General features: G+C 53.7%; 2 protein-coding genes across 8 annotated transcripts in view; one reads left to right on the top strand and one right to left on the bottom strand.

Annotated features, from left to right (window-relative positions):
* The window catches only part of WDPCP (WD repeat containing planar cell polarity effector), a 147,637-nt gene extending 134,875 nt beyond the window's left edge, over positions 1 to 12,762 (top strand). For all 6 annotated transcript variants that reach the window (XM_064709248.1, XM_064709250.1, XM_064709249.1 and 3 more), the window contains 3 exons: positions 4,219 to 4,313; positions 5,762 to 5,790; positions 11,763 to 12,762. In XM_064709248.1, the coding sequence (XP_064565318.1) occupies positions 4,219 to 4,313; positions 5,762 to 5,790; positions 11,763 to 11,813 (175 nt within the window). In that variant the 3' untranslated portion in view covers positions 11,814 to 12,762. The remainder of the gene's footprint in view (positions 1 to 4,218; positions 4,314 to 5,761; positions 5,791 to 11,762) is intronic.
* A 3,873-nt stretch (positions 12,763 to 16,635) lies between these two features.
* On the bottom strand, positions 16,636 to 21,491 carry OTX1 (orthodenticle homeobox 1). Of its 2 annotated transcripts, none has more exons than XM_064707051.1 (4): positions 21,359 to 21,491; positions 19,805 to 19,922; positions 19,176 to 19,327; positions 16,636 to 18,504 (listed from the first exon to the last, which is right to left on the bottom strand). In XM_064707051.1, exons 2-4 carry the CDS (start codon positions 19,899 to 19,901, stop codon positions 17,749 to 17,751), a joined length of 1,005 nt encoding a protein of 334 aa, XP_064563121.1. In that variant the 5' UTR covers positions 19,902 to 19,922; positions 21,359 to 21,491; the 3' UTR covers positions 16,636 to 17,748. The 2 variants fall into 2 exon arrangements, with proteins under 2 accessions (XP_064563121.1, XP_064563120.1); XM_064707050.1 differs by having other exon boundaries at positions 19,805 to 20,281.
* Positions 21,492 to 23,335: the final 1,844 nt, after the last annotated feature.

The following is a 23,335-nucleotide window of genomic DNA, read 5'->3' on the forward strand; positions in this document are numbered from 1 at the left end:
TGCATTTCACTCAATTTTTGGAAGTTCATCTCCTGCACATATTTCTTTCTTCCTTGTATTTCAGCTCTTGGGACAGCTGGGGCATATCTCATGAGTTACATCTAGGTAGAAGTCATGAGCAAGGGCCCTGTGAAGACTAACAGAAGACACTTATGTTTCACTTGCCTAACACACCTTGTTTCTGATGCCCTTCAGGGAGTTTGACATCTGCATATGTGTAACTGGAGCCCAGTTTTCAGACTGCGTGACTAAAAAATCACTTCAACTAACTCTTCACATCATCATCTCCTTTGCTTAACCAGGAAAGTCATAATCTGGGATGAAGACAGGGACAGAAAATGGACAGAAAAGGCTGGAAACAAAATAGTAATTCATAAAACAATCTCAAGGGTTTATTTCTTTAAGAGCTTATTCTTGATTTGTCTCCATGATGTTTTATGGAAGCAGCAGTGGTGTTGCTGCTAGTGGAGAGCTGTAGTCAGCTTCCTGAGCCGTACACACACAAAAAGTTATGGGCAGTAAAGATTTCAGAACAACATTACAGAAAGCAGCAATTCATTTGCTCCCTGTTTTCTTTCACTCTAACGTTAAAAGGACAGTTAAACACCACCAACAATGCACAGTCCAGTGAATAATTTTATAAGATAAAGATCTCACCTCTGGCTTACGTTTGGCATTGACCATTGCCTTCTCTCCTTTCAAGCGTCAGCTATGTTTTAGCCTGGAAGTTCCTGTCCTCCCATTACTTTTGTTATCTGTTTATGAAAACGTTTTGATCAGCATAACCCTGCAGCAGAAGCTGGCACTTAAGGAGGATATTCTGGGTGCTGCTGTTCAGAGGACCGAGGTAGCATGCTGATCCTCTCAGCCACACAAAGGAGCTGATCAGCTGCCTGTGAGACAGCTCGTTTCTGATGGGTCAACCAGAGAGTGCCTGGGACCATGGCAGAGTCTGGCACCAGAGTCACACAGAGCTGTGACTGCACTCACTCCTCTGCCGCTGGCCCTGGTAACTGCAGGGTTTCCTCCCCATCAGTGTCTCATTCTCTTTCCTTACCATAATGTGTTGTGGGCTTGAGTATCTTCCATTTGTTGGCAGTGTGTGAAGCTGGCTTGGAGGGGTTTTTAGCTCATTATCCATCTACCTAGTCCCCATTCCCCAAAACAGAACTACTCCCATTTTAATTAGGCTATTATTTTAATACAAGCAATTAGGATAGAAGGAAAAAGTGCTTATCATCACAGTGACTTTTACCATAAAACTTTCTTGTTGGTTATGTCCTTAAAAATACACACATTCCTACTTCTCTACAAAGTTTTTATGTAATCTCATGAGCATGTCTGTATATTTTGAATCTGTAGCATCACTGACCAAACCTTAGGAAGTTCTAACAGCATCTTTCTTTTCTTTATGTTGGTTATTAAATCAGCATAGAGGGAGGGAATTAGAGTTATCCCACAGCATCCCCTTTTGTATGTCACATTAAAAAAAACCCCATTAAATGTATTTCTTACTCCTGCCTGATTGTTCTGTGCAAATAAAGTAAGCATTCATCACTGTTATGGCTTCCACCTGTTTCAAAAGTCCAGGAAGCAACTGTGGTCACAAAATAGCAGGAGTATAGGTTGAGGGATAGCATCTGCCAGGTTCAGGTGTAATCCTACCAGCTGCTCTATCTGCCTGAGCAGTTTTCAGTTCCAAATCAACTTTGTTAATGGGTGTAATGCAGAGATGTGGTGATGTGGTGGAGGAAACTCATGTCAGAATTGGGATCCAGCAGCTCAGCTGGATCCAGTGCTGTTCCTGCCTGGCTGATGCAGCCTTCCTTCTCTTTCCTTCTCTTCCTTCTTTTCCTTCTCATTCTTTGCTACTGCTCAGCCCAGGAGCTTCATGTGCCTCAAGAATGCAACAGCAGGCAGATATAGATGGCTTTGTGCAAAGTTGCACTCTCAATTTCTACATCTGTAAAACTGAGATAGTGCATTACCGAATTCAGAGGGGCAAATTAATCAGTCAGTGTGCACACTGCACCTTGAAAATACAAAATTAACTCTTCTTAGCCCATAAGTGCTCAAGATGCATCAAGGTGTGCTCCATGGCCTCTTGATTCCACACAAAGGTCCTCTTGATTAAATTAGATTGCTAATGTATTAACGCATTAGCACACTTGAAGAAAGAAAAGTTTGAAAAAGCAATTTGGCTTCATCACATGAATGGCATGTATACTTAATGGAAATTTTTCCAGCATTCACAAAACAAAGAAAAATCAATAAAATGTCTGCCAACTGTTCCACTGAAAACATTTTATAATCTATAGCACTGAGAATCCTGAGCCAAGATAAACCAGCCTTGCTGACAGAAAATACTGACAATTATTTTACATTGATTCAACTTGGCCCAGCCCAGACTGACCTTGTTTATTCATCTCAGTCTCTTAATTCATATTAACTTGGCATCAAAATGGGACATGTGGCATGTGGGCTGAAGACCCATTTCTGTATCTTAGACTCAGATAAATGTAGTGCATTGAGTACTTCCAGTGCCTTGAGCTCTTAGGTAGATTTATATGCATTAGACTGAACTGGTTAAGTTCCTTTTATCCCTGCTGGGCTTTTCATGTCTGTTGACTGTAAAACTAGAAGCTCAGTAGAGGTAACATCTTCTTCTAAGCCTTTGGATATACATGAAATCCTCCCAGTACTGGTCAATTTTAAAGACACATCCAAAGAGGATGGAGGGTTTTAAGCTCTTTTAAAATATAAAAATAGAAGGGTTATGGCAATTTGGCAGCCAAAAAAGCAATTTGCGGGTCTCGGCAGAATCCAAGGCTGTGTGTAAGAAAGCTGATCAAGACACTACAGAGGAGATAATGGGGTCGAAGAGCAGAAGAATCCCCCCGCTTTTGCAACCAGCATAATCTGGTCTCCAATGAAGTTTCTTAGTTTCTTATACTGAACCAATAAAGCTTAGTGTGATGGGAGAGTTGCATTACTGCAGCTTAAAAATGTCTCTAGAAAGCTGATGAGGAGAGGTGCTTTTAGTTGCTTTACATGTGCCCAGCTGCTTGCATAGCTGTCTTCTGGCTGGTAGTAGGAAGACAAAAGCATGCGGAAAATCTCAGCTTTTTCTTTAATTATTTATGTTCTCATCAGTAATAAAGGGCTTTTTATGTCTGGAATGTATTATTTGTATTATCAAAGCTAAATGAGATTTTGTACTGTGGTAGTGAAGAAATTGGTTGCTGCACAAAAGCGTTCACATTTTTATTCTCGCAGCTACACTGCTGTTGTAGCTGAAAGTCACCCTTGAGTAAAACATTACTTGAGTCAAACATGACTACATCCACTGAGGAGGAAAAGCTACCCAGATGATGAGAATCCTCCCAAAAGTGTTCCCAGTTGGCCTGGCACTGGATGTTTAGTTTATTTTCTCTACTTGACTCATTCTTGATGAAAGCAATGCTCCCTTGGACTTCACCGGTGCCTGGCAGGTTGTGGATGGCAGGACAAGCAGCAAGTCAGCAAGCCAAGGTGGCACAATGTGGCCTCCAGGTTTCCAGTTCCATTGCACTGGGAATGGATTGCCTTTCCACGTGGCTGTGTAAGCAGACATTAGTGATGGCTGAAGAAATCAAGACTAGCAAAACAAAAAAAATCCCCCAAAAATTAAAACAAAATAATAAAACCCCAACAAATTAATCTGCATCTTCCATAACACATAGTTGAATGCTTTCCTCCCTGCACCTCCTTCACAACTTGGATTTCAGTGATGAAAGTGATGTAGAGACAAAAATTTCAGAAAATCAGTGCTGTATTTTGAGTCTGATATCTTCCTCTCCTGGCATCTGCCCAACTTCCTCTGTGCAGGGCTGCCAGCAGTGCCTGGTGCCTGCTATGTGTGTTACATGTCCCCAGCCTGTCCTGCTTAACAAAACTGTAATTACTCAAAACACCACCGGCTTTATACCTCATCTTTGAATGACAGGACAGTGCTGGAGCGACTGCACGGCCAAATGAGCGATCCTAGTGACGCTCAGTCAACAAACCTACTGGCATCTGATGGAAGAGCTGCAGTTTGTAGCCAGGAAATTACACAGGCTGCTGTATACTTGAAAAGATAGAAAACAAACAGAACAGCTTTACTCTGCTCTACAGTGTCTCCCCAGCTCTGCAGGCATTGCTCCCTCTCCTTCTATCACTTCTGTTTTGTTTCCCAAGACCCACCAGCCACAGACAAGCAGAGGACACTGAGCCTGGAGAGGATGGCCACACCACCTCCCTGATCAAGAAAATATTTTCCAGCAGCCAGGAAGGTAAGTGAACAAGTCTTTTTCAAATATGCACAGAGGGATGAAGCTAGAAATATTGGTAATTCATATCTTGAACATTCATTTGGGTCCAGGAGAAAAAACAAGGCATTGCAGCATGAGCTCGGTTTGTGTATTCCTAGCAGGGAGGACTCAGCTACTGGCTCATGGAAAGTAGAATAAGTCAACCAATCACCTGAATCTCCTTATCTTGCAGCAGTATCCCTGATTTGACACAGACAGGCAGGCTTTGTTACTCCCAGCTGTTGTGGCTCTGTTACTGTGTGCAGGAGCCAGCAGCAGCAGCAGAGCCTGCCCGCTTCCATGGCTGGGGCAGCAGCAGCAGCGCCCGCGGTTCCTGCGGCGCTCTGGGGGAAGTGAGGGCTTTGGCAGCACTTGGCATTCCCATCACAGCAGAGCCCAGGGAGTGCAGCAGTCCAGCAGGGGAGCAGGCCAGCACGAGAAGGTCATGGTTAAAGAGCTGTCCCATGAAGGAAGTCAGGCAGGGATAGGTCAGAGTGTTTGCACAAGGGGTGAGACGTGGATTTTTATCTCCTGCCCTGTCCGGGTGTCCCGTCGCTGTACAGACAGGGAGGTAGGAACAGAGCCAGTCTCCAGGCATGGGGAGTCCAGGTGGTTCCTACAGCCACAGCTGAAAGAGATTATTTCAAACAAGCCAGTTATGGATACACTTCCAGCTTGCAGTGAAGCTGAACTTGCCACTGCCACAACAGGTCAGTCCTGCTGCCCCCTCGCCACCTTTGTCTGCCCACATTCTAGGGACCATGCAGGGACCTGACAGCACATTAACCCAACCCAAAAAGCTGTTAGTTTTCTCTCCCATGGGCTTCTGTCCATCCCATGAACCAACCTGCCCTGGCTGGGGATTAGAAGACGCCACAGACAGCACCAAGCAAGGGGCAGAAGGACACTGCCTGCAGCAGGACTTCTTTTTGATGTTGGCAGCTGTTAATTCAGCTCAAGCTGTAACATGAAGCCTCATCCTGAAGCAGCTCCTGCAGCAAGCTGGCAGCACAGCCCTCCCAAGACAGAGGTGAGCACTCAGGCAGGCAGCCCCACCACCCCAGGGCTCCCCCACTGCAGGGAGAGCAGCGTGCTGCAGCCACGACTGTCCCAGCCTGCCCATCCCAGTCCTGCAACAGCTCAGGACTACCTGGGATCCCTGATCTGCTGCTGGCCTTGCATCTCCACGCTGCCACAAAAATCATGGTTGCTTTAACTTGTGGTGTTTGAGGGAATATACATATCCTACTTGTATAGACTTGTATATGCAATATATTAAGTATTTTAATTCATCCATTGAATAACATGATATAAAATAGCTTTCTTTATCAAAAAAGTGAAAGTAATACCTCTGTTTGTTTGGGTTTTTCAGTGAGTTAAATGGAATGTAAATAACATGGTGGGTGTTTTTATTTTTTTTTTCCTTGAAGGAAATATGAAAGCCGTTCCTTCAGAGCAGGTAACGCATTTCTGATTTATTATTTTATTTCTGCTTATTATTATTTACTCTATTTTGAAGCTTCCTGAAACTCCCCAAGCCTGTCCATGCAAGCTGTCTGCCTGCAGGGCTCTTGCTGGAATTGGTAGAAATCCTCCTCTATGGTTCTGCTAGAGTAGGGCTTCACCTGCTGCTTTGTGTTGAGCACAGCACATGAAGCTCTCATCCTCCAGCCACATTTATCTTACACAAGCTAACCAGCACTTGGCTTGGCACTTCCAAGAGGAAGATTGCAGGGAAAAGGGGTGAGATGCTTACCTATGTTTCATTATAACTCTGAACTGATTTAAGTGTGAGGTGCTGCCAGAGGAGGTGGTCCATCCCTTCCCACACTGCCAGCCTCCAGACCTTGTCCCTCCACCAGCTCAGGCTTCCAGCCTGCAGGAAACTCACTGTGGGGGGAGAGGAGGAGAAGGGAAACCTGCCCTGCCCCCCATGTCCTTCATCTGCCACGGGGACGTTCCCTCCTGGCCTGGTTTGGGATCCCAGTGGTTGGGAGTCAGTGGGGGTGCACAGAGAGCACAGATAGAGGGTGAGCCTCTCTCCAGAGCTGGTGAGTCAGCAGCACGCAGCACAAACACGCTGCCTCAGTTCTACACTACAGGAAAAACTACAATAAAATAAAATAAATGATAAAATAACTCATGACAGCACCAATGAGGGCACAAAAGTGCCTGTGTTTTAGCCTTCTCCCAATTACAATTCCTGTTTAAACTTTTATTTTTGACACCAAAGTATTCAGTGTTTGGCCTCAGTGCAAACAGATCATTTAAAAAAAAATTGAAAGAAACACTTCAACCTTCCAGCAGAGCAGGATGGCACTTATTTATTTCTTTCATTACAAAACCAGCCTGTGCCAAGTAAAATTGTGCTCTAAGAGCTGTTCTACCAGTCCTGAAGCACTGAGGAAGAACACAGAGTGGCCCCACCTCTGCAGCTTCCTGCAGGCCCCTGTGCCTTTGCACTGGGTGGAGGATGGGCACAGGCTGGGGACCAGGTGCCACAGTTCACCACGTCAGGGTCGCACCAGAGGGAAATCCTCATCTCACAGGACCTCTCTGTTTGCCTTTGGATGATCTTGGTGGCCTCAGGACACAGAGTGAAGTAAAGCACAGCAGCAAGGATGGTCTGGAGACACTGGGGGGATTCCTGGCTTTGCAGCAGGGTTAGCCAGCAGTTAACTGTTCCTTCCCCAAGCTCTGTGGAAGATGTCCTTGCCTTCACATAAGCAGTTGAATTAATAAACTGAGAAGTTCATCTGAAATCTCTGGACTATAACAGTGAAATCCACAAGCCCAGACATTCAGGCTGTACAAGGAGAATGATGCACAGAAGAAAGCTTTGCCATCACATCGTTAAGGACCTACCCAAGGGAGTGGTTAAAGCATTCTTCGGTTCCAGAAAGTCACTGCAACTGAGTGGTCACTGTTGCTAAAAGCTGGTGGGTCAGAGTGTGACCTCTGTGACCTGGGAGTAGTGTTTTGATTTCAGCACACATCACAGGGCTGATTGTGCACAGGAAAATGGAGCACTTCCATCCGAGCTTCTCTGGACCCAGGGAAGGGAAGCAGCAGCTTTGGGCTGCAGAGGAACATGGCTGGCAGGGTAAGGGGAGCCTCTAGTGCACACCAAGGTTTTTGGAGAAGGACAGCCATCCATGTAACACTAACTTTATGCTTCCATAAAGTTACATTTCCATAAAGAAAACATCTCCATCAACATTTTGTCCTGACTTTTAATGGCATCTGGAAATTCAGAAGTCTTGCAGCAGCTGGGTACCAGCACGGGAACCCACATCCATCAAATCAGACCAGACCCTTCTAGCTGGACCGACCTGTGGCTTTAGTCCAACACATCCCAAATCCATCCCAAGCCCACCATCAGCAGCTCTTCCCTGGACACCACCAGCAGCCTGCTGCATGCTGCTGCATTCCTGAGGTCCGTTCCTGAGGTCCCCCTTTCACCCTGCTGCCTCCCGGGCTGGCGTCCCCCTGACTCCACTTCCCACATTGCTTCAGCCGGAGCTCACACAATACTGGGCTTGGTGCCACCCAGGGGAGCACACCCAAAACCCGGCCCTTCTTGCACAGGCAATTCTGCAGGAAGATCCCTGCAGCTGCAAGCCAGAGGATTTGCTTTGGCCTCCTTTGCCAGTTTGCTGGGGAAAGGCAGGAGCCAGAGGTGACCTGTTCCCAGCACAAATGGCCACTGAGGCCTCTCAGGGATGGACCTGACACGGGCCTGCCTTCTGTGGGTGCATCACAGCACACGAGCTCCTCACTCGCTGCTGCTCTCAGCTATGAGGAAGCTTCTCCTCCCTGAAACTGTGGAGATCATGCAACAAACTGTTCCCAGTCACCTGCCAGAGCAGCTGGCTGTCACACAGCCAAGCAGTGCTCAAGCTGTTGAACAAGATTTGTTTTCTGGAGGAGAGTGTTAGTAGTGGCTCAGAGGTGAGACTGTGCTCCCGTGGGGGTCCCTTGTGTCCCCCCAGCACCAGCACAGGTCACCTGTGTCCTGCCTGCAGCCCAGTGGTGGGAGGGTGATGGTGGCCAGGGGCTGCTGAGGTCTTCTCAGCTGGCAATAGGACAAATGCTGTCTTAGGTGGCTTTGCCAGTCTGGTTTTGGGCTGGCCAGAGGATCCCACCACTGAGAACAAAGGTGGAGATGAGGACAGACGGTGGAGGAATGAGGATAACCTGCAGCTTTCCTTGTCCTGTGCATGTGTGGGTATGGCTCCTCAGGCAACAGGGCTGAAGCAGGTGAGAAGTGAGCATCCCATGCTCAATATTTGGAGTGGCCAGGATTTGGTGTTCATGTTCCACCCTGGAGGTGAGATTAGGGTGGCCTGGAGCACCGTGCTGCTTGAGAGCCAGCCCAGCCTTGCTGCTCTGAGCAGGGTGGTCCCAGAGGTCCCTCCTGCTCTGTGTTATTCTGGGATTTGATAATCTTGAGCAGCTGTGTAGGTTGGTTCAGAGCTTCCATGTAGCAGGTTCCAGAGATGGATCAGGGAAACCAAGGCTCCAAACACCTTGGTCACCTACCTTGGTACAAACAAGACCCTTTGGAAAATGTTAATCTCAACTGCTCTCTTGATCCTGGACCGGAGACTGATCTTCTACCAGGCAATTTAAGATGCTGAAGCCAATGGCTCCTTATAACTACCAGGTGATAATCTATTACCACTCAGTGGATTATCTATCACCCAGAATGGTTTTATGTTGCGCTATTCAAGGGGAACAAGGCATTCCCAGTGAAAAGCAGTGGTACCTATGGATCCTAGCAACAGGCTTGTCCTTCCTCCTAGTCATTCCTGCAGGTACCAGGCAGTCTTCATCTGAATAAAACAGGTGTTTAAAATAATTTCCTGGGGCTTCTTCATTTCTTATCCTCTCTTGGGAAGTGTTTCTTTTCTTCCCTCTTGTCCTTTCCCACCTTCATCATGCCCTTGGGAATAATGCCAGGAGAAAAAGCGTAGCCTCCTGGGAGCAGTACAGCAGCGCGGGGAAGAAGTCTCTGTATTTCCCACTCCAGGAGAGCAGAAGGATCCTCTGCTCTGCCTCAGACCTGTGGAGACAAGTGGTCTGACAAACCACTGCCTCCATGCTGCCATCCCTGCAGGTCTGAGATGAGTTAGTGGCTTTTCAATTACAGGGTGTGCCTTCCCATACCGCTCCTCCCTTCGCCTGCCAGAGCGGGACCACATCATTACCATGAAAACCCCACGATCTGAACTCTCCAGGGCACAAGTAGATGCTCTCCTGTCAGGATATTAATGTTTTCCTTCTCTGGAGGACCAGCAGCTCCTTACCATAGGGAGCAGCACTGCAGTGCTGGCTGCCCCTGTTCCTGGACAGCTCTCTGCCTGCACAGTGAAAATCAGCTCTCATCAAATCATTACAGCACCTTTTATTGCTGGGGTGCTCCAGCAGAAAGGTGCAGATACCAGAGAAGGATTCCAGTTATTACCACTCTTCAGCCTTTGATTAACATTAAACACCTCTGCAAACTTCGTGCCACATCACAGGCTTCCCACGCGACACCGCCAGGTCTGCTTTAGTGTGACCAGAGAGGTTTGCAAATAGGATTTTTTAAGAAGTATTTATTTTTTTTATAAAGCAAGTAGATAGGTCTGCATGGCTGGGTTCTTCTTCTCCCCAGAGAAAGGCACAAATCACAAACCCAGGTCAGATACCCACCTGATGCACTCTGGACCTTGCACCTTGAGCAACAGAGACCTACCCAAACAGCCTTGAACTCTTACATGGTCAAACGTGCTATGGGATCTTTTTCCAGCCTGCATTCACCTGCCCCTCTTTGTCCCCAGAGCAGCCACCAGCAGAAACCCCTCTGCATAAGGCCCTGACACAGTTCTGGGGACAAAAGAGCCACCTCTTCCTTACCTTTAGCCACTGATGCTCCTCAGGGCTTTACTGAAAAGAAATCATGCTTTTTGAAGCCTCCAGCACGTGTCATTCAGAGAACCAGGAGAGCCCACAGAAAGCTTGAAGCCACCCAAAACCCAAGGCACATACACACAGCCCCACCATGAGGGCTGCTGCCAAGGAAGGCACCTCATAACCTCCCTGAAGGGAGAGGTGCCTTACTGAGCAGAAGTCCCAGTGGTGAAGCTGTGTTTCACATTTCCACACTGGAATAACCTGATGGGGTCTGGGATGCAAGCACTGGTTCAGCTGGGACATCAGGGACACTTTCAGATCATCTCCAAAATACCTCTGAGGGTTTTCAAGGGCTTGTATTTTGTCATGGCCACCTCTCACCATCTCCCTGCAAGGGAAGAGCCAAGCCTTGGGCTGGAAGCTCAGTGTCCATACAGAGCTTGTTTGGAGCCATTGCCCTTTTACTGCTCCCTCCATACTGAGATAAGGAAGTCATGGAGGGAATGCTGTTTTGGAGGGAGATCTCTATCTCTGTGCTGAAGTGCACATGCCATCAGATGGAGCTGCTGCTCTGGTAAAGGTTCCTTGTGAAACTTCAAGAGTTGGGAGATTTTTTTTTTTATCTTCCCTGAAGTCAGGGAGCCGGGGAGTCACTCACATGAGTCCTGTGCACCCTCACCAGTGCTCCCACAGCCTGACACAGCCTGACACAGCCACCTCCTGGGCCTGAGCCCACCCCCTCTTCCCACGCCAGCCAGCGTGTTGTGCCCTCTGAGACGGGACAAACACACGTTTCCCTTTGTTTCCAGCTCCACACCTAGTTTTTTTCTTTGCATCATGAAGGGCTGGCTACTCATCTGTAATTCAAAAGAAAGCAATGACTCACTAGACTGCATCTCTTTCCAAGGCAAAGCATTTCATGCATTTCGCAGGCACGCTAGCCCTAGCCCGGGTTATGAAATAACCTCTGCTGGTGGCACATATTCTCCCTATCTCCATGTCCTTTGAACACCCAGAGGGCTCAGGCTTCCACCCTGCACAGGCACAGAGTGCAGGATGGGGATTTGTGCTTAAATCACTCATGTGCATTGTGTGGGGATTGCCAAATGCCATCCACACTTTAAAACCTGGCTGGCCACATGTGGGCATTAACCCAGCCTGATTAAAAGGTAAAAAAACCCTAAAGTTTCACTTTTGCCAATAGGTTTCCAAGCACCACGTGAGGGGTCTCAAAGGCAGGTGGAGCCTCAGACCCTCACATCCCAGGGGACACCATGCATGGTCCCTGGAGCTGCAGCCCCTGGTTCTCCCAGGAACAGCAGGGTCAGAGGGGTGTGAAGGTGCTTAAAAACAGATGAGAAATGCCTTACCTTGAATGGTTTTGGGGCTACATCCTTCATCCTCAGGCCAAAGTGGGGCAGGGTCAACAATTGTCTCCTCTCCCTGGTTGGGGTGGTATTTTGACTCCTGTGTTTCCATCCCCCAGTGCCTCTCCCTGCAGCCTGCTTGATCCTGCCTGTCTTTCCCCCACAGGAGACTGGAGACAGTGGGTCTCTCCAAATTGTGCATTTTGGGCTGGTGTGACTGAGCTGCCAAACCAGAGAAGAGGAAATCTCACCAAGGTGCTGAAGTTCACGGGAAGCCCTTCAGCAAACTTCCAGCCAGCCCTGGGTCTGACCACTGGCAGATGACAAAACACCAGGCTTAGAAAATGTCCTGTTCTTAGACCTCCAAATTATTTCTGAGTTCATATTGATATGTCCACACAGAAAGTGCCCTGTGTTTGCATGTAGAAGGCAACTTGGTGACATTTTCATCAAAGGTGTCAAAAAAGTGAGTAATTGGTGATCCCCATTTACTGGACAAACTCAGTGCTAAAAAATTTGGTGGGGTTTCTTGGATGAATCCATAAGCTTTTCAGGAGGAAGTCTGCAATTCTCTATGCATTATATGTTTTTACAATCTTCATTTGGAAGCAGATTTGAATTTCCACTTAAGGCTCTGAAAACCGTCCTATTGAGATACCAGCAGATAAGATCTTCACTCAGGATACCTCTGTGAGAGAGCAGCCTTTCACAGTCAGCCGCATTTTTCAAAGAATGCTCTCAATTTTCATATCTAGATATATCATCTCAGTTGAATAACCATTATTTTGCCTTGAAAAAAGATGCAGAGCCTCTTAAGCATCATTCCATTGGAGTCCAGATTTTAATCTCCCTCCTCTAACCACAAAGAGAAAATGCACTGAGAAGGGGACCTGTGCCAGCCCTCTCTGTCTTTTTCTGGCAGTGAAGAGGGGTGAGCATCATCGTGGGTCCTTCCTCCCACCACCTGATGGAGCGCAGAGTGCATGGACACGGATGTTTTGTGCTCTGTCTCAGGCACGTGTGTGGGCTAATCTTGAGCTTTCTGGGCAGCACTTTGGGTTGAAACCCAAAGCCAGCGAGCTTCTTGAAGTTGGTTTTTATGCAGTGAACAAATCTGTACAATGGACTGAAAATGAAGGCACAATGTAAAAAAATAAAAAACCAAAACCCACAAGCCATTAGAAGTATTTCTTAACAAAAATTCTGCTTCTCTCCAAATAAAATATTTACAGTCCACTTTCCCCTATGAGTCAAAGTTGTGCTGCCTGATGGGTGATTTTGGTTGCACCCTTTTGGCACTTCATCCCAATCAACACCTTTGCATGCATGTGTTTGAAAGAGACACTTTGGTTGGAGGTTTGAAGGGAGCCAAGGGCTTGCAGCCCACAGGGTTTTGTACACTCAACAGGGGAAAACAAATAAAGAGAGCTTTGGAACAGAGCAGCTGCTGCCTTGCAGAGCCGAGGTGGTGACGGCCGAGCTGGTGCCTTAAATGTCCCATGGATTGAAGTGGAATTTCTGGAGAACACACGGCACGGCGCTGGACCACGGTGACAGGGGCTCGTTCAGCCTAAGAGGCTGCAGCACATGGCCCTGCCATACAGCTATTTTGCTGAATTGCAGCCATATTTCTGTCAGTACGAGTGATGGTCTATATGAGGGATTAATCTGACACCAGACAGTGATTCTTAATCCTTCAGTATATCATAATCTATTTACTTTGCATGCTAAGAGGATTTCAGCTTAAAAATATACAGGAAGTGATACCAGAAATGTACATAAGGTCCAGAATGCTGTTTCCTAAAATTGCAGTTTTTCATAAAAAATATCCTCACATGGTTTTCTTGGAAAAGTCCTGTCTGTCCAGGAAAAAAAAAAGTGTTGAATAGGGGTTTAACTGGAAATAGGCAGAGGTTTCCCTTTAGGCTTCATCCCTGTGACCATTTTTACCCTCCTCCTTCCCCACAGCATTTTGTGCTTGCCAGTGCGACATGAAAGGAGAGCTCTCTGGTACAGCAGCTTCCTCCTCTGGGAGGTTCACCTGCAGACTTTTCACTGACAGAATCAAAACAGGTTTGGAACCAACACGGGATTTTATGTGCATTAATTGCTGCTCAAAGTGTAAGAATTAGCAGCGACTGGCTAACACAGAGGTCAGCACAGGGAAAACCACAAACCAGTGGTTCCTTATTCAGCTATAATCACCTGTTTTCTCTGCTCCCTGCCAGGAAGGCTGCCTACAAAATAACTGTAATAAGTCATGTTAGTGGGCACAACTTCTGAAACTTACAACAGAATTTTTAGTTATAATTCTTTAATAGTTTAAGTCATGCTCAGCCACAATGGCTTGAGTTCCTGCACCCAAAAGAGGAGTTGCTCACCCCAGCCAGCAGTAACCCTGTCCAGCCTCTGCCCACCTCTGCATGGCCCACTAAGGGTGTTCCCATCACCACCTGTCCCAGCTCCCTGCCACACACAGGGGTTCAACAGCAAAGCAGGGACACAACCCAGAGCAAATGCTCTGCTAACAGCAAATAGGTCATGCATTATTCCAGGTCCATGAAGCACCAGTGTAGAGGGAAAAGGCAGCCCAAGCTGGGGAATGTTCTCCCCTCTGTCCCTCCTCCTGCTCACCCCACATCCTGGCCCTTCAGCTGCTGCAGGAAAGCCCCAGGTGCCTTTGGCAGAGGCAGCTGCTCGGGCAGGGGCAGGAGCTGGGGGCTGAGCCAGCCCTGGGCTCTGCGGCCCCCGGCCCCGGCAGCTCCATGCTCCAGCAGCAAGTCCGAGTTTAATGTAAAAAAATTAAATAATAATGGTAGCCATGCACCCAGCAGCCTTCTTGCTGGAGAGGTGAGGCACGAGCCAAGTAGGCAGCTCTCTCAGAACCAGGTTGCCCTAAAAAGCTTGGCAATCCTGCTGGTGCCTGCCCCTGGAGCCGGGCACCAGGCGCCGTGCCACCTTACCTGCCGTGACTCATGCTCGGGTGGCAGTGCCGGTGCCAGCCTGGAGGGAGCCCACAGTGGGACAGGTTTGCAAAACAGGGAGGGTGCTGGGCCCCCCCAAACCCAGGTATATCTCTTCCCAGCCTGTGCTCACCCACCAACACCCACTTGGGAAGTCAAGTCTTGCCCACCCTGCTGGCACCGACTGGAAAAAAATGAAACAAATGGAGCCGAGCATTGAGGGCACAGCCATGACTTGGTGTGATCTGACCGGGTCTCCTCTCGTGCTCCAAAACCACCTGTGCTCAGCACCAGCTTCAACACCATGCTCCTCCACATCTGTGTGAGTGGGACAGGAAAAAGCCCAAACTGCAGCGTGGGAGTTGCTGGTTAAACCACTGATCAGTGGCACCTGGTGTTCCTGGTGCCTAAATCGGGGGGAAAAGTGGGAGCACACGAGCATCCCTTGGAGTCCAACATCCCAGAGCAGAGCCCTGGCCCAGCCCCACTGTGGGGCACTGGAGGAAGAGGTTTAGGACCATGTCACCAAAAACAAAATTCAGGCTCCCCTCTTGGCTGTGTCTCTCAGCATCACTTACTGAGTTATAGTGGAGCACAGTTTACAAGGATGATGAAGTGTGCATCATTTTTGTTTAAAGAGGAGGTGTGTGTCTGGGGGATTGTGTGTTGTACACCTGCTGGATCTTCTCTCTCAAGTGCTCACTAAATCTGGGAGGGTGACTCGGGTTCATTTTGTGCCCAGCACAGATTTTTTTTTTTTTCTCCCCAGCCCCAGGAGGGCTGTGAAAACTTTTTCCCCTTTAAAAGGAAGGGCTTGGGGATGCATGGACCGATGCACCAGCACACGTGGCCCTCACTCAAACTGCCTGTACAGCCACACTTTGGTGATTGCTGAAGAGAGCAATTATTTTTTAGTGGAAGTATAGATATCTTTTTTAAAAATAGTTAGATCTCTTTTATCCATGTACATGCACAGGAGGAGACAGCAAGGAAAAGAACCACTTAAAGAAAACTGCCCTGACACTGACTCAGCCCCTGGAGCCCTCGCAGCTCCCTGCTGCACCGATGGGTGCGGGAGCCACCCCCGCCCCGGGGCTCTGCCGCGGCCACGACCCTGGGATGTCGCACGGGTGGCTCCCGGGGCTGATCCCGCTGTTTTTCCGGGGCAGCATCGCAGTGCCAGCCCAATCGCTCTCCCCCGGGATGCTGGGGCGGGAAGGCGAGGGCAGGTGGTGAAACCGTCCCCAAAGCAGCCGAGGGAGCACCGGCCCCTCTCACCCCTCTGCGGTCCCGGGGCTGCGGGGACACCAGGGATGGGGACACACGGCACGGCCCCGGAGCTCCCAGGTGCGGTGGGCACGACTGCAGGACCACGGGGAGCGGGATGGGGATTTGGGGCTGCTCCCCGAACAGCGCTTCGATGCCCCAAGCAGGGGAGCAGCGGCCCCGCGGGTCCCCGCATCCCCGGTCCTGTGAGAGCAGGAACAGCCCCAGCACCAACAGGCAGCTTCCAACAACTGAAGCGAAGGTCTGGGGGAGAAAAAAGAGGGGGAAATTGTCACGAGAAAAAAAAAAATTCATCCCCCTTGGCTGGACCGCGGCCGGCAGCGGCTGAGGATGGCACGGGCGGGAGTCGGGGCTGGGAGCGCCGGTGCTCAACCCGCGCTGAGGGACAGAGGGACAGAGGTCCGGCCGGATGTCCCTCGCTCTCCGGCACCCCGGCCCGCCCGTGGGTCCCGGGTTTGGCGGCTGCGCCACCGACCTGGGGGGAAATCGCAGTTTCGGGCAGCGCCCGCGCGTCCCGCGCGTCCTTTGGGCACCACAGGGCACCGCTAAATCCGTAACCAATTAAGCGCCAATTAACGTGGGAGCGGGACCCCAGCCCGCACCGGCAGAGGCGGCGGTGGGTCCCCCCTCGGAACGCTCGCAAACTCATCACACACATCCCCAGCTGCTGGAAACCCCCAGGAAATATTTCTCTGCTCCTCACTCCCCCCAGGGAAGTTTTATGAGGAAGAGGAGGCAGGAGGGAGGAAGGAGGACACGACACCACTACATTTATTAGTTTAGATTTTATTGGGGTGGGCGGGAAGAAAGGAGGGGGGTTGCCTTACAGTCGAAGGGGTTACGGCATCAAAAGTCACACGTACACGGTCCCTGTCCCCGCTGCGGGAAGCGCCGGCCCAGGCAGGAACGCGGCGCTGCAGCCCCGAGCCGCCCCGCGCACCGACCGACCGACACAAGGGGCTCGAAACAACCGAAACGAAAACCGAACCAAAAAACACACTCCGAAAAGCCGTGCCACCCCCCGCCCCAGCCCCAAACCAGAGCTGCTTATCCCTGCAACCCTCCCCCCAAAAAATAAACCAAAACTTTTTTTTTTTGCAGCTTTTTTTTGTTTGTTTGTTTCCTTTTATTTTTTTTTTTCCAAAAGTTTTGGGTTTTTTTGGTCTGCAGGTTGCGGATCAGCTGGGCAGCCTTTCCTCCCTCCCCCTTTGCCTCCGTTCTGGACACCTCCCGTGGCTGCTTCCATGCCCCCTCTCCCTCAGCCCCAGGACGGCACAGCCAAGCTTGTGCGGAGCCCTCGAGGATGGACGGAGGACATGACACCGGGAAAGATTCGTTTTTTTAGGGAAGAAAATCGAAATTTTAAAAGATTTTTTTTTTTTTTTTACGTTCTGTTCCATGTTAGACTCTAGATAAATGCCAACCCAACAGCATCAACTAAAAATAATCGTGGTCACTGGAACGGACCGAGTATTTACATCATTCCCGCCGCTCCCCGCGGCAAGAGGCTGTACAGGACTGGCGAGCCGGGAATTCCACACCCGCAGGGCTGAGGGTCCCCGCACAAAGCCGGGGGCACTGGCAGGGCAGGAGCCAGCCTGCGCCTCTGCCCGGGGGGCAGCGGGGGACACGCTTGGCTTTTTAATTTTCTTTTTTTTTTTTAACTCCTCTTCTTGTTGCGTTTAAAAAAATAATAATTATAATAAACCTGGTGGAGTGGTGCAGGAAGCAAATAAATATCAGTCAGTAGAGATGGGGGCGGCAGCACCTCCCCAGGACATCGCCACTGCTAACGAAGAGGGAGGAGGAGGAAGAGGGGGAAGAGCCCAGAGTCCTGCCCCGGAGGCGGTGGGGAGCCCCCGGGTGGGTCAGTGGCAGCTTGGTGGGACGGTGACCGCTCCCTCACAAGACCTGGAAGCGCCAGGACGCCTGGTCCTTGTAGTCAAGGCAGTCGGGGGAGTTGAAGTTGAGCTTCCAGGAGGCGGCGGCGGCGGCGGGCTCCTTGTAGTCCAGGCAGTCGGAGGAGTTGAAGGGCAGCCCCGTGCCGCCGTAGCCCTGGTGGTGGTGGTGGTGGTGGTGATGGTGGTGGTGGCCCGAGCTCTGGCTCAGCGGGTGGTGGTGGTGGTGGCCCGGCACCGAGGAGGGGCCCATGGGGCTGAGCTGGTGCGGGTGGTGGTGGGAGTGCATGGGCGCCAGGTAGGAGCTGCAATCCACGCCCCCGAAGTAGGACGAGGAGGGCGGCGCGGGGTAGCCCTGGCCGTAGCCGCCGCCCTGGCTGTAGGACACGGGGTAGGAGGCGGAGGCCGCCGAGGCGGCGGGGCCGGCCCGCTGCATGCAGGAGGCGGCGGCCGGCGGCAGCGGCTCGGGCACCGTCACCCCCGCGGGAGCCGCGCCGGGCGAGATGGAAGCCGGGCTCCAGATGGACGACGCCGGGGTGCTGAGCGAGGCCGGGGCGCCCACCGGGGCCGAGGAGGCCGAGCTGGAGGAGGAAGACGAGGCGGAGCTGGAGGCCGCTGCCGGCGGCGTGAACTGCCCGCTGCTCTCCGAGCCCGAGCTCTCCCGGGCGGGCGAAGATTTCTTCTTGGCCGGGCGGCTCTTGGCCCCGCCGCCGCTCTGCTGCTGCTGCCGGCACTTGGCGCGGCGGTTCTTGAACCAGACCTGCGGGGAGAAAACGGGGTGCAGGGCAGCAAGGAGCGTGGGGGGCTGAGCAGGGGCCCAGACAGACCAGAAGGGGCTGCGAGCACTCAGCCACCCTCACCCTGGCACCAGTTCTCCCAGTATCCACTAACACCGCGCTCCCCTCACATCCCAGATACAATCCCAGCCCTGCCACCCCACGGCCTGCCAAAGGCAAGGATGGCCAGGACCAAAGGCCATCCTTTGGTGATGTCCCAGCTCCTGCATATCCCTGGCACAGCGACAAAATATGGATTTAGGGGACAGATCCTGTGGTGGGTGCTGCCTGCATATCCTGCCCTCCTGGGTATCCAGTGACCAGTGCCCAAAGGGAATAACCTCTGGGAAGCACCCAGGTGGTAGGGCTGCCATACTCTGGAGCAGGTGGAGGGTGACAGAAAAATATAAATAAAAATAAAATTAATACAAGAGAATAAAAAATAAATGCTCCCTCTTGGGCTGAATGTCCCCACAGTGGGACAGACAAGCAGATGGGACCCCACACGCATCCCTGTCCCAAGGAAAGAGGGATGAGCGTGGATGGAGCATGAGTGTGGATGGAGCAGCTGGTCTGAGCAGCACCAGCTGGGCTGGGGTGGTCCTGCGTGCCCCCTCCCACGGAGGTGCAGGGTTCCCCCGCGCAGGGCCGGTACCTGGACTCGGGATTCGGGCAGGTTGATCTTCAGGGCCACCTCCTCCCGCATGAAGATGTCCGGGTAGCGCGTCTTGGCGAAGAGCGCCTCCAGCACGTCCAGCTGCGAGCGGGTGAAGGTGGTGCGCTCCCGCCGCTGCTTCCGCGGCGTGGCTGCGGGATGAGCAGCGCCCTCCGGTCACGCCGGGCCCCCCGCACGCCCCGGCACGGGGAGGGAGCCCCGGTGTCCCGGGACAGGGCCTGAGGGGCGCCCAAGGGCGGCAGCGACCCCGCTCAGCCAGGGCGGCCCGAGCCCGTCCCGCTGCGGGCAGGGCGGGGGGCGCAGGGCTGGGCAAGGGCCAGGCCTGGCTCCAGCGGGAGCTACGGGGAGATTTCGTTGTGCCGAAATTAATTACTTTTTTTGGGTTGTTGTCCAATTTGAAACTTCTTTATCCTTAAAAATCCCTGGGAAAACGAAGCCACCCCGGGAGCAGGGGGGAAATTCAGCTAGACCCCAGTGTCCCCAGGCAGGGGTGAGGCAAACAACCAGCCCACCAACCACCCTCAGCCGTGGGGCCCCACCAGCTCCTCCGAACCCGCACGGATGGAAGGAAGATTTTCCCCTCCGCTGGCTGGGGCCGCGGCACTCACCCGGATAGCCCACGGAGGGATGCAGCAGGTCCATGGCGGGGCCCGTCAGCCCCAGCCCGTTCATGCCGTAAGGGGGCTGTTTGAGGTAAGACATCATGCTAGAAGCCGGGCAGTTTTCCTCCAAAGTCCGGCAGGAAAAAAAAAAACCTCAAAATCAAATCGAATGTATGGGGTGGGGAAGGGGGAAATGAAAGGAAAAAAATCTGACAAAAAAGAGCCCCCGAAAAAATCCCCAAATAAGAGGCAAAAAAAAAAAAAAAAAAAAATTAAAGCCAACGACAATTTAAAAACGGAGCACAAAGTCGGCTTGAAAGGAGTTTTTTTCGTTCAGTCCTGCCGTCACCGCCACGAGGTCCTCGAGAGATAGCAGGTGAAGTGAGAGAAAAATAAAAACGAAGGAGAAAAAAAAATCTAAATAACAACGAAGATCGAGAAACAGGCGGATTTCTTCCCCGCGCAGAGGCGAGGCCGGAGCGCCTGGGGAGAGAGCGGAGAGAAGCGGGTGAGGCTGCGGCTCCTGCCCGGGCTCCCGCGGGGCTGCGCCCACCCGGCGCGGGGCTCCCGATGGTTAATTTTATTATTATTTTATTATTATTTTAGTTTAAACGAAGGCGAGTCGCGCCCAAGTGCCGAGAGGCAACAGTGCCCGGCGATCGGGAGAGATAAAGCAATTATTTAAAAAGATAATTGGATTAGGAATCAAAAGGAGGTATCAGAGGAGGGAAGTATAATTAATTTAAAAGCGAGCAGACGGGGACGTTTTAATTAGAAATGGATAAGAGTTAAAAAGGGGAAAAGGAAAAGAAGAGCGCGCCGGCAGCCGAGCGGGGACAGCGCGGGCAGCCGGGACGGGCCCGCCCGGGGGGACGCGGCAGGAGAGACCCGGCAGAGCCCAAAACGCCGCGGATGAACCGGAGGGGAGGAAGGAGCGGAGGGACCCGGGCGGCCCCGCGGGGCAGCCCCCGCGCTGTGACACAGCTCCCCCGGCCGGGGCAAAGGGGGGACCCGCGGGTGCCGGGCGGGGTTCGCGGTGCCCCCCGGGCCGGGGCCGGGCGCAGGGCGGGTGGCAGAGTCGGGACCCGGCGTTGCATAACTTTGTCGGGGACGCGGCGGAGCGGGCTCGTCCCGGGAGGAGAGAACGGCGAAGAGGAGGGAAATAAAGTGGAAAAGAGAAGAGAGGGAAGGAAAAAAAATCCCGAGGCAGCCCCGGCCCGGCCGTGCTCACCACCCCTGGCCAGGGCGCCGCGGGCCCGCTACGCTCCGTCCCGGCGCCGCCGCCGCCCGCCCCGTCGGTGAGCGCGGTGCCCGCCGCCCCCGCCCGCCTCACCTGCGCGGCCACCTGCGGAGCACTGAGCGCCCGCCCGACGGCGGCGGGGGCTGCGCGGGGCAGCGCGGGGCGGAGCGGGCGGGGGGCGCGGAGGGGGCGCGGCGGGGGGAGGGAGGGAGGGAGGGAGCGAGGGGGGCCGGCAGGTGAGAGGCGGGCTGGGGAGGGGGCCGGGGGCGCTGCCCGAGCCGAGCCGCGCACCCCCGACTTGTCGGGGTACCCCGCGTTACCTTGCCGGCGGCCCGCGCTGTCGGGGCGATGGAGCCGCGGCCCTGATGAGGATTGATCACCTACCCCCGGCCCTACCCTTGTATGTGCGCGCAAAGCAACTGCGTAACCAGCCCGGCGCCAATCCCCGGCCGCTCCCCGCCTGACTGACAGCCGCCCGGGCAATGGCAGCGCGGGGCGACGGCTCCTCCGCACCGCCCCGCGCCGCTCCGCGCTCCCCCGCGCACCGAGCCCGGCGCCGGGGAGAGCCGGCCGGGGAGCCAGGGGCGGGCGCGCAGGGCCCCGCGCAACCTCCGCGGAGAGGGCGGGCGGTGGGAACTGCTGGAGAAGTGCGGAAGAGGGAGGGCAGCTCCGCGCCCGCGCAGCTCTGCCCCTCCCTCGGGATGCCCCCCAGGCCGCTCCGCGTCCCTGGCGCCCGGGGAGACCGCAGGAAAAGTTTCGGGCGCCGCCTTCGCCGGCACGGAGGGCGCTCCTGGGGAGGGGAGGCGGTGTCGCGGCCCCCCCATCCCGGCGCCCGCGGGCTCTCCCAAACTTTGTGCTCTAAAATCGCAATAAAACTACAGCGACCGCACCTTTCCTCGCGTGTCCCGAATTTAGGGGCTGCTGGCGGGGGCGAGCGGGCGGGTGCAGGGGCGAGGTGACACCGGGCCCTCCCCGCCGCTCCGCGGGGCCCCGCGCTCGGCTCGGCGCGGCGGAGCGGCCCCGGACCTCTGAGAGGCTCCGGTGAGCGGCTTTTGTTGGTCTCCCCAAATCAACTCCCTCTAATTGCAGCGGAGCTGAAAGCGAGCTAATGTTCAAAGGCGCTGCCCGCCGGCCCCGATCGGAGCGCGGTCTCCCGGGGGGAAGACTTTCCCCCCCATTTTATTTTGTTGTTGCTGGAGTTTTTTTCCCGTCTTTTCAAATCTTTTTCCTGTGCGAGGAGAGAACCGTCTAAGCCGGGCGGGAGGGAGCCGATGAGTAGAGCGAAGGAGGTTAGCAAGCTCCTCCGCTCTCCCGCAAAAGTCAGCGACACGGGCACTTTTCCCCCTAACAAAGGCGCCGCGGCCCATTCACAAAAAAGCCAAGGCAGGAGGAGGGAGGAGGAAGAGTTTGCGGGGACAGTTCTCCCCCCTTCCAGCCCCTCTCCCCCGTTTTGCCCCGGTCCTACGGGGCAGTTCCTGGCTCGGGCTGCGCTCCCCCCGCCCCCGCCGCCTTCCATCACTTTTACCCGCCGGGGCAGCCCCGGTCCTGGCGGGCAGCCCCCCCGAGGCTCCCCCCCCGCCGGGGGTATCCGTGCCCCACCGAGCTCCCGCAGCTCCCGCCGTTACCCAATCCCCAATTGCGGGCGCCTCCCCGCAGGCTCGGCCGGGGCTGCGGGCAGGGGGGCGCGGGGCTCGCCGCCCCCCGAGGTGACGGTCCCGGCCACTCCGGTCCCCGCTCGCTCCGCCGGACGGAGCCGGCGCCCTCCCCGCTGTGCCCAGGTAAGGTCGGCGGCAGGGCGGGAGCCGCGGGCGGGCGGGGGCCGGGCTGGGCTGCGCGACCCCGGTGAAGAGTTCGGTCCGGGGCCTCCCGCGGCCGCTGCGCCGCGCTGGGGGCGAAACTCGGGGGACACACACACTCTTACTTTGCCCCCAGCCCAGCGACTGAGTTACTTTTTCCTCTGAAAGCCAGGCAAACACCGGCCTCCCCAGGAGGAGAGGATGCCCGCCCGAGGCCCCCCTGGCCCCAGGGCAGCCCCTCTGAGCTCAGCCGCTCCCGGCGGGGCAGCAGCGCCGCGGGCTTTGCCCCTCTCCCCTCCCGAGCCTCCGCCGCGCTCCGCAGCCGCGGAACCCTCGGAGCGCGTTTCCTGCCGTGCCCAGCTCCTGTGTTTTTACGGGAGGGCAGAAGAGCTCGGCGGAGCCCGCTGCCCCAGCCCCCCCGGCGCCGGGGTGTTCCGCGCATCTTCCCAAACTTCGCATGGGGCCAAATCCACTTGCGGGCCCCGGGGCAGCCCCCGGTTT

The sequence above is a fragment of the Zonotrichia leucophrys genome, chromosome 3, assembly GCF_028769735.1.
Source record: "Zonotrichia leucophrys gambelii isolate GWCS_2022_RI chromosome 3, RI_Zleu_2.0, whole genome shotgun sequence".
In the NCBI taxonomy this organism is placed as follows: domain Eukaryota; kingdom Metazoa; phylum Chordata; class Aves; order Passeriformes; family Passerellidae; genus Zonotrichia; species Zonotrichia leucophrys.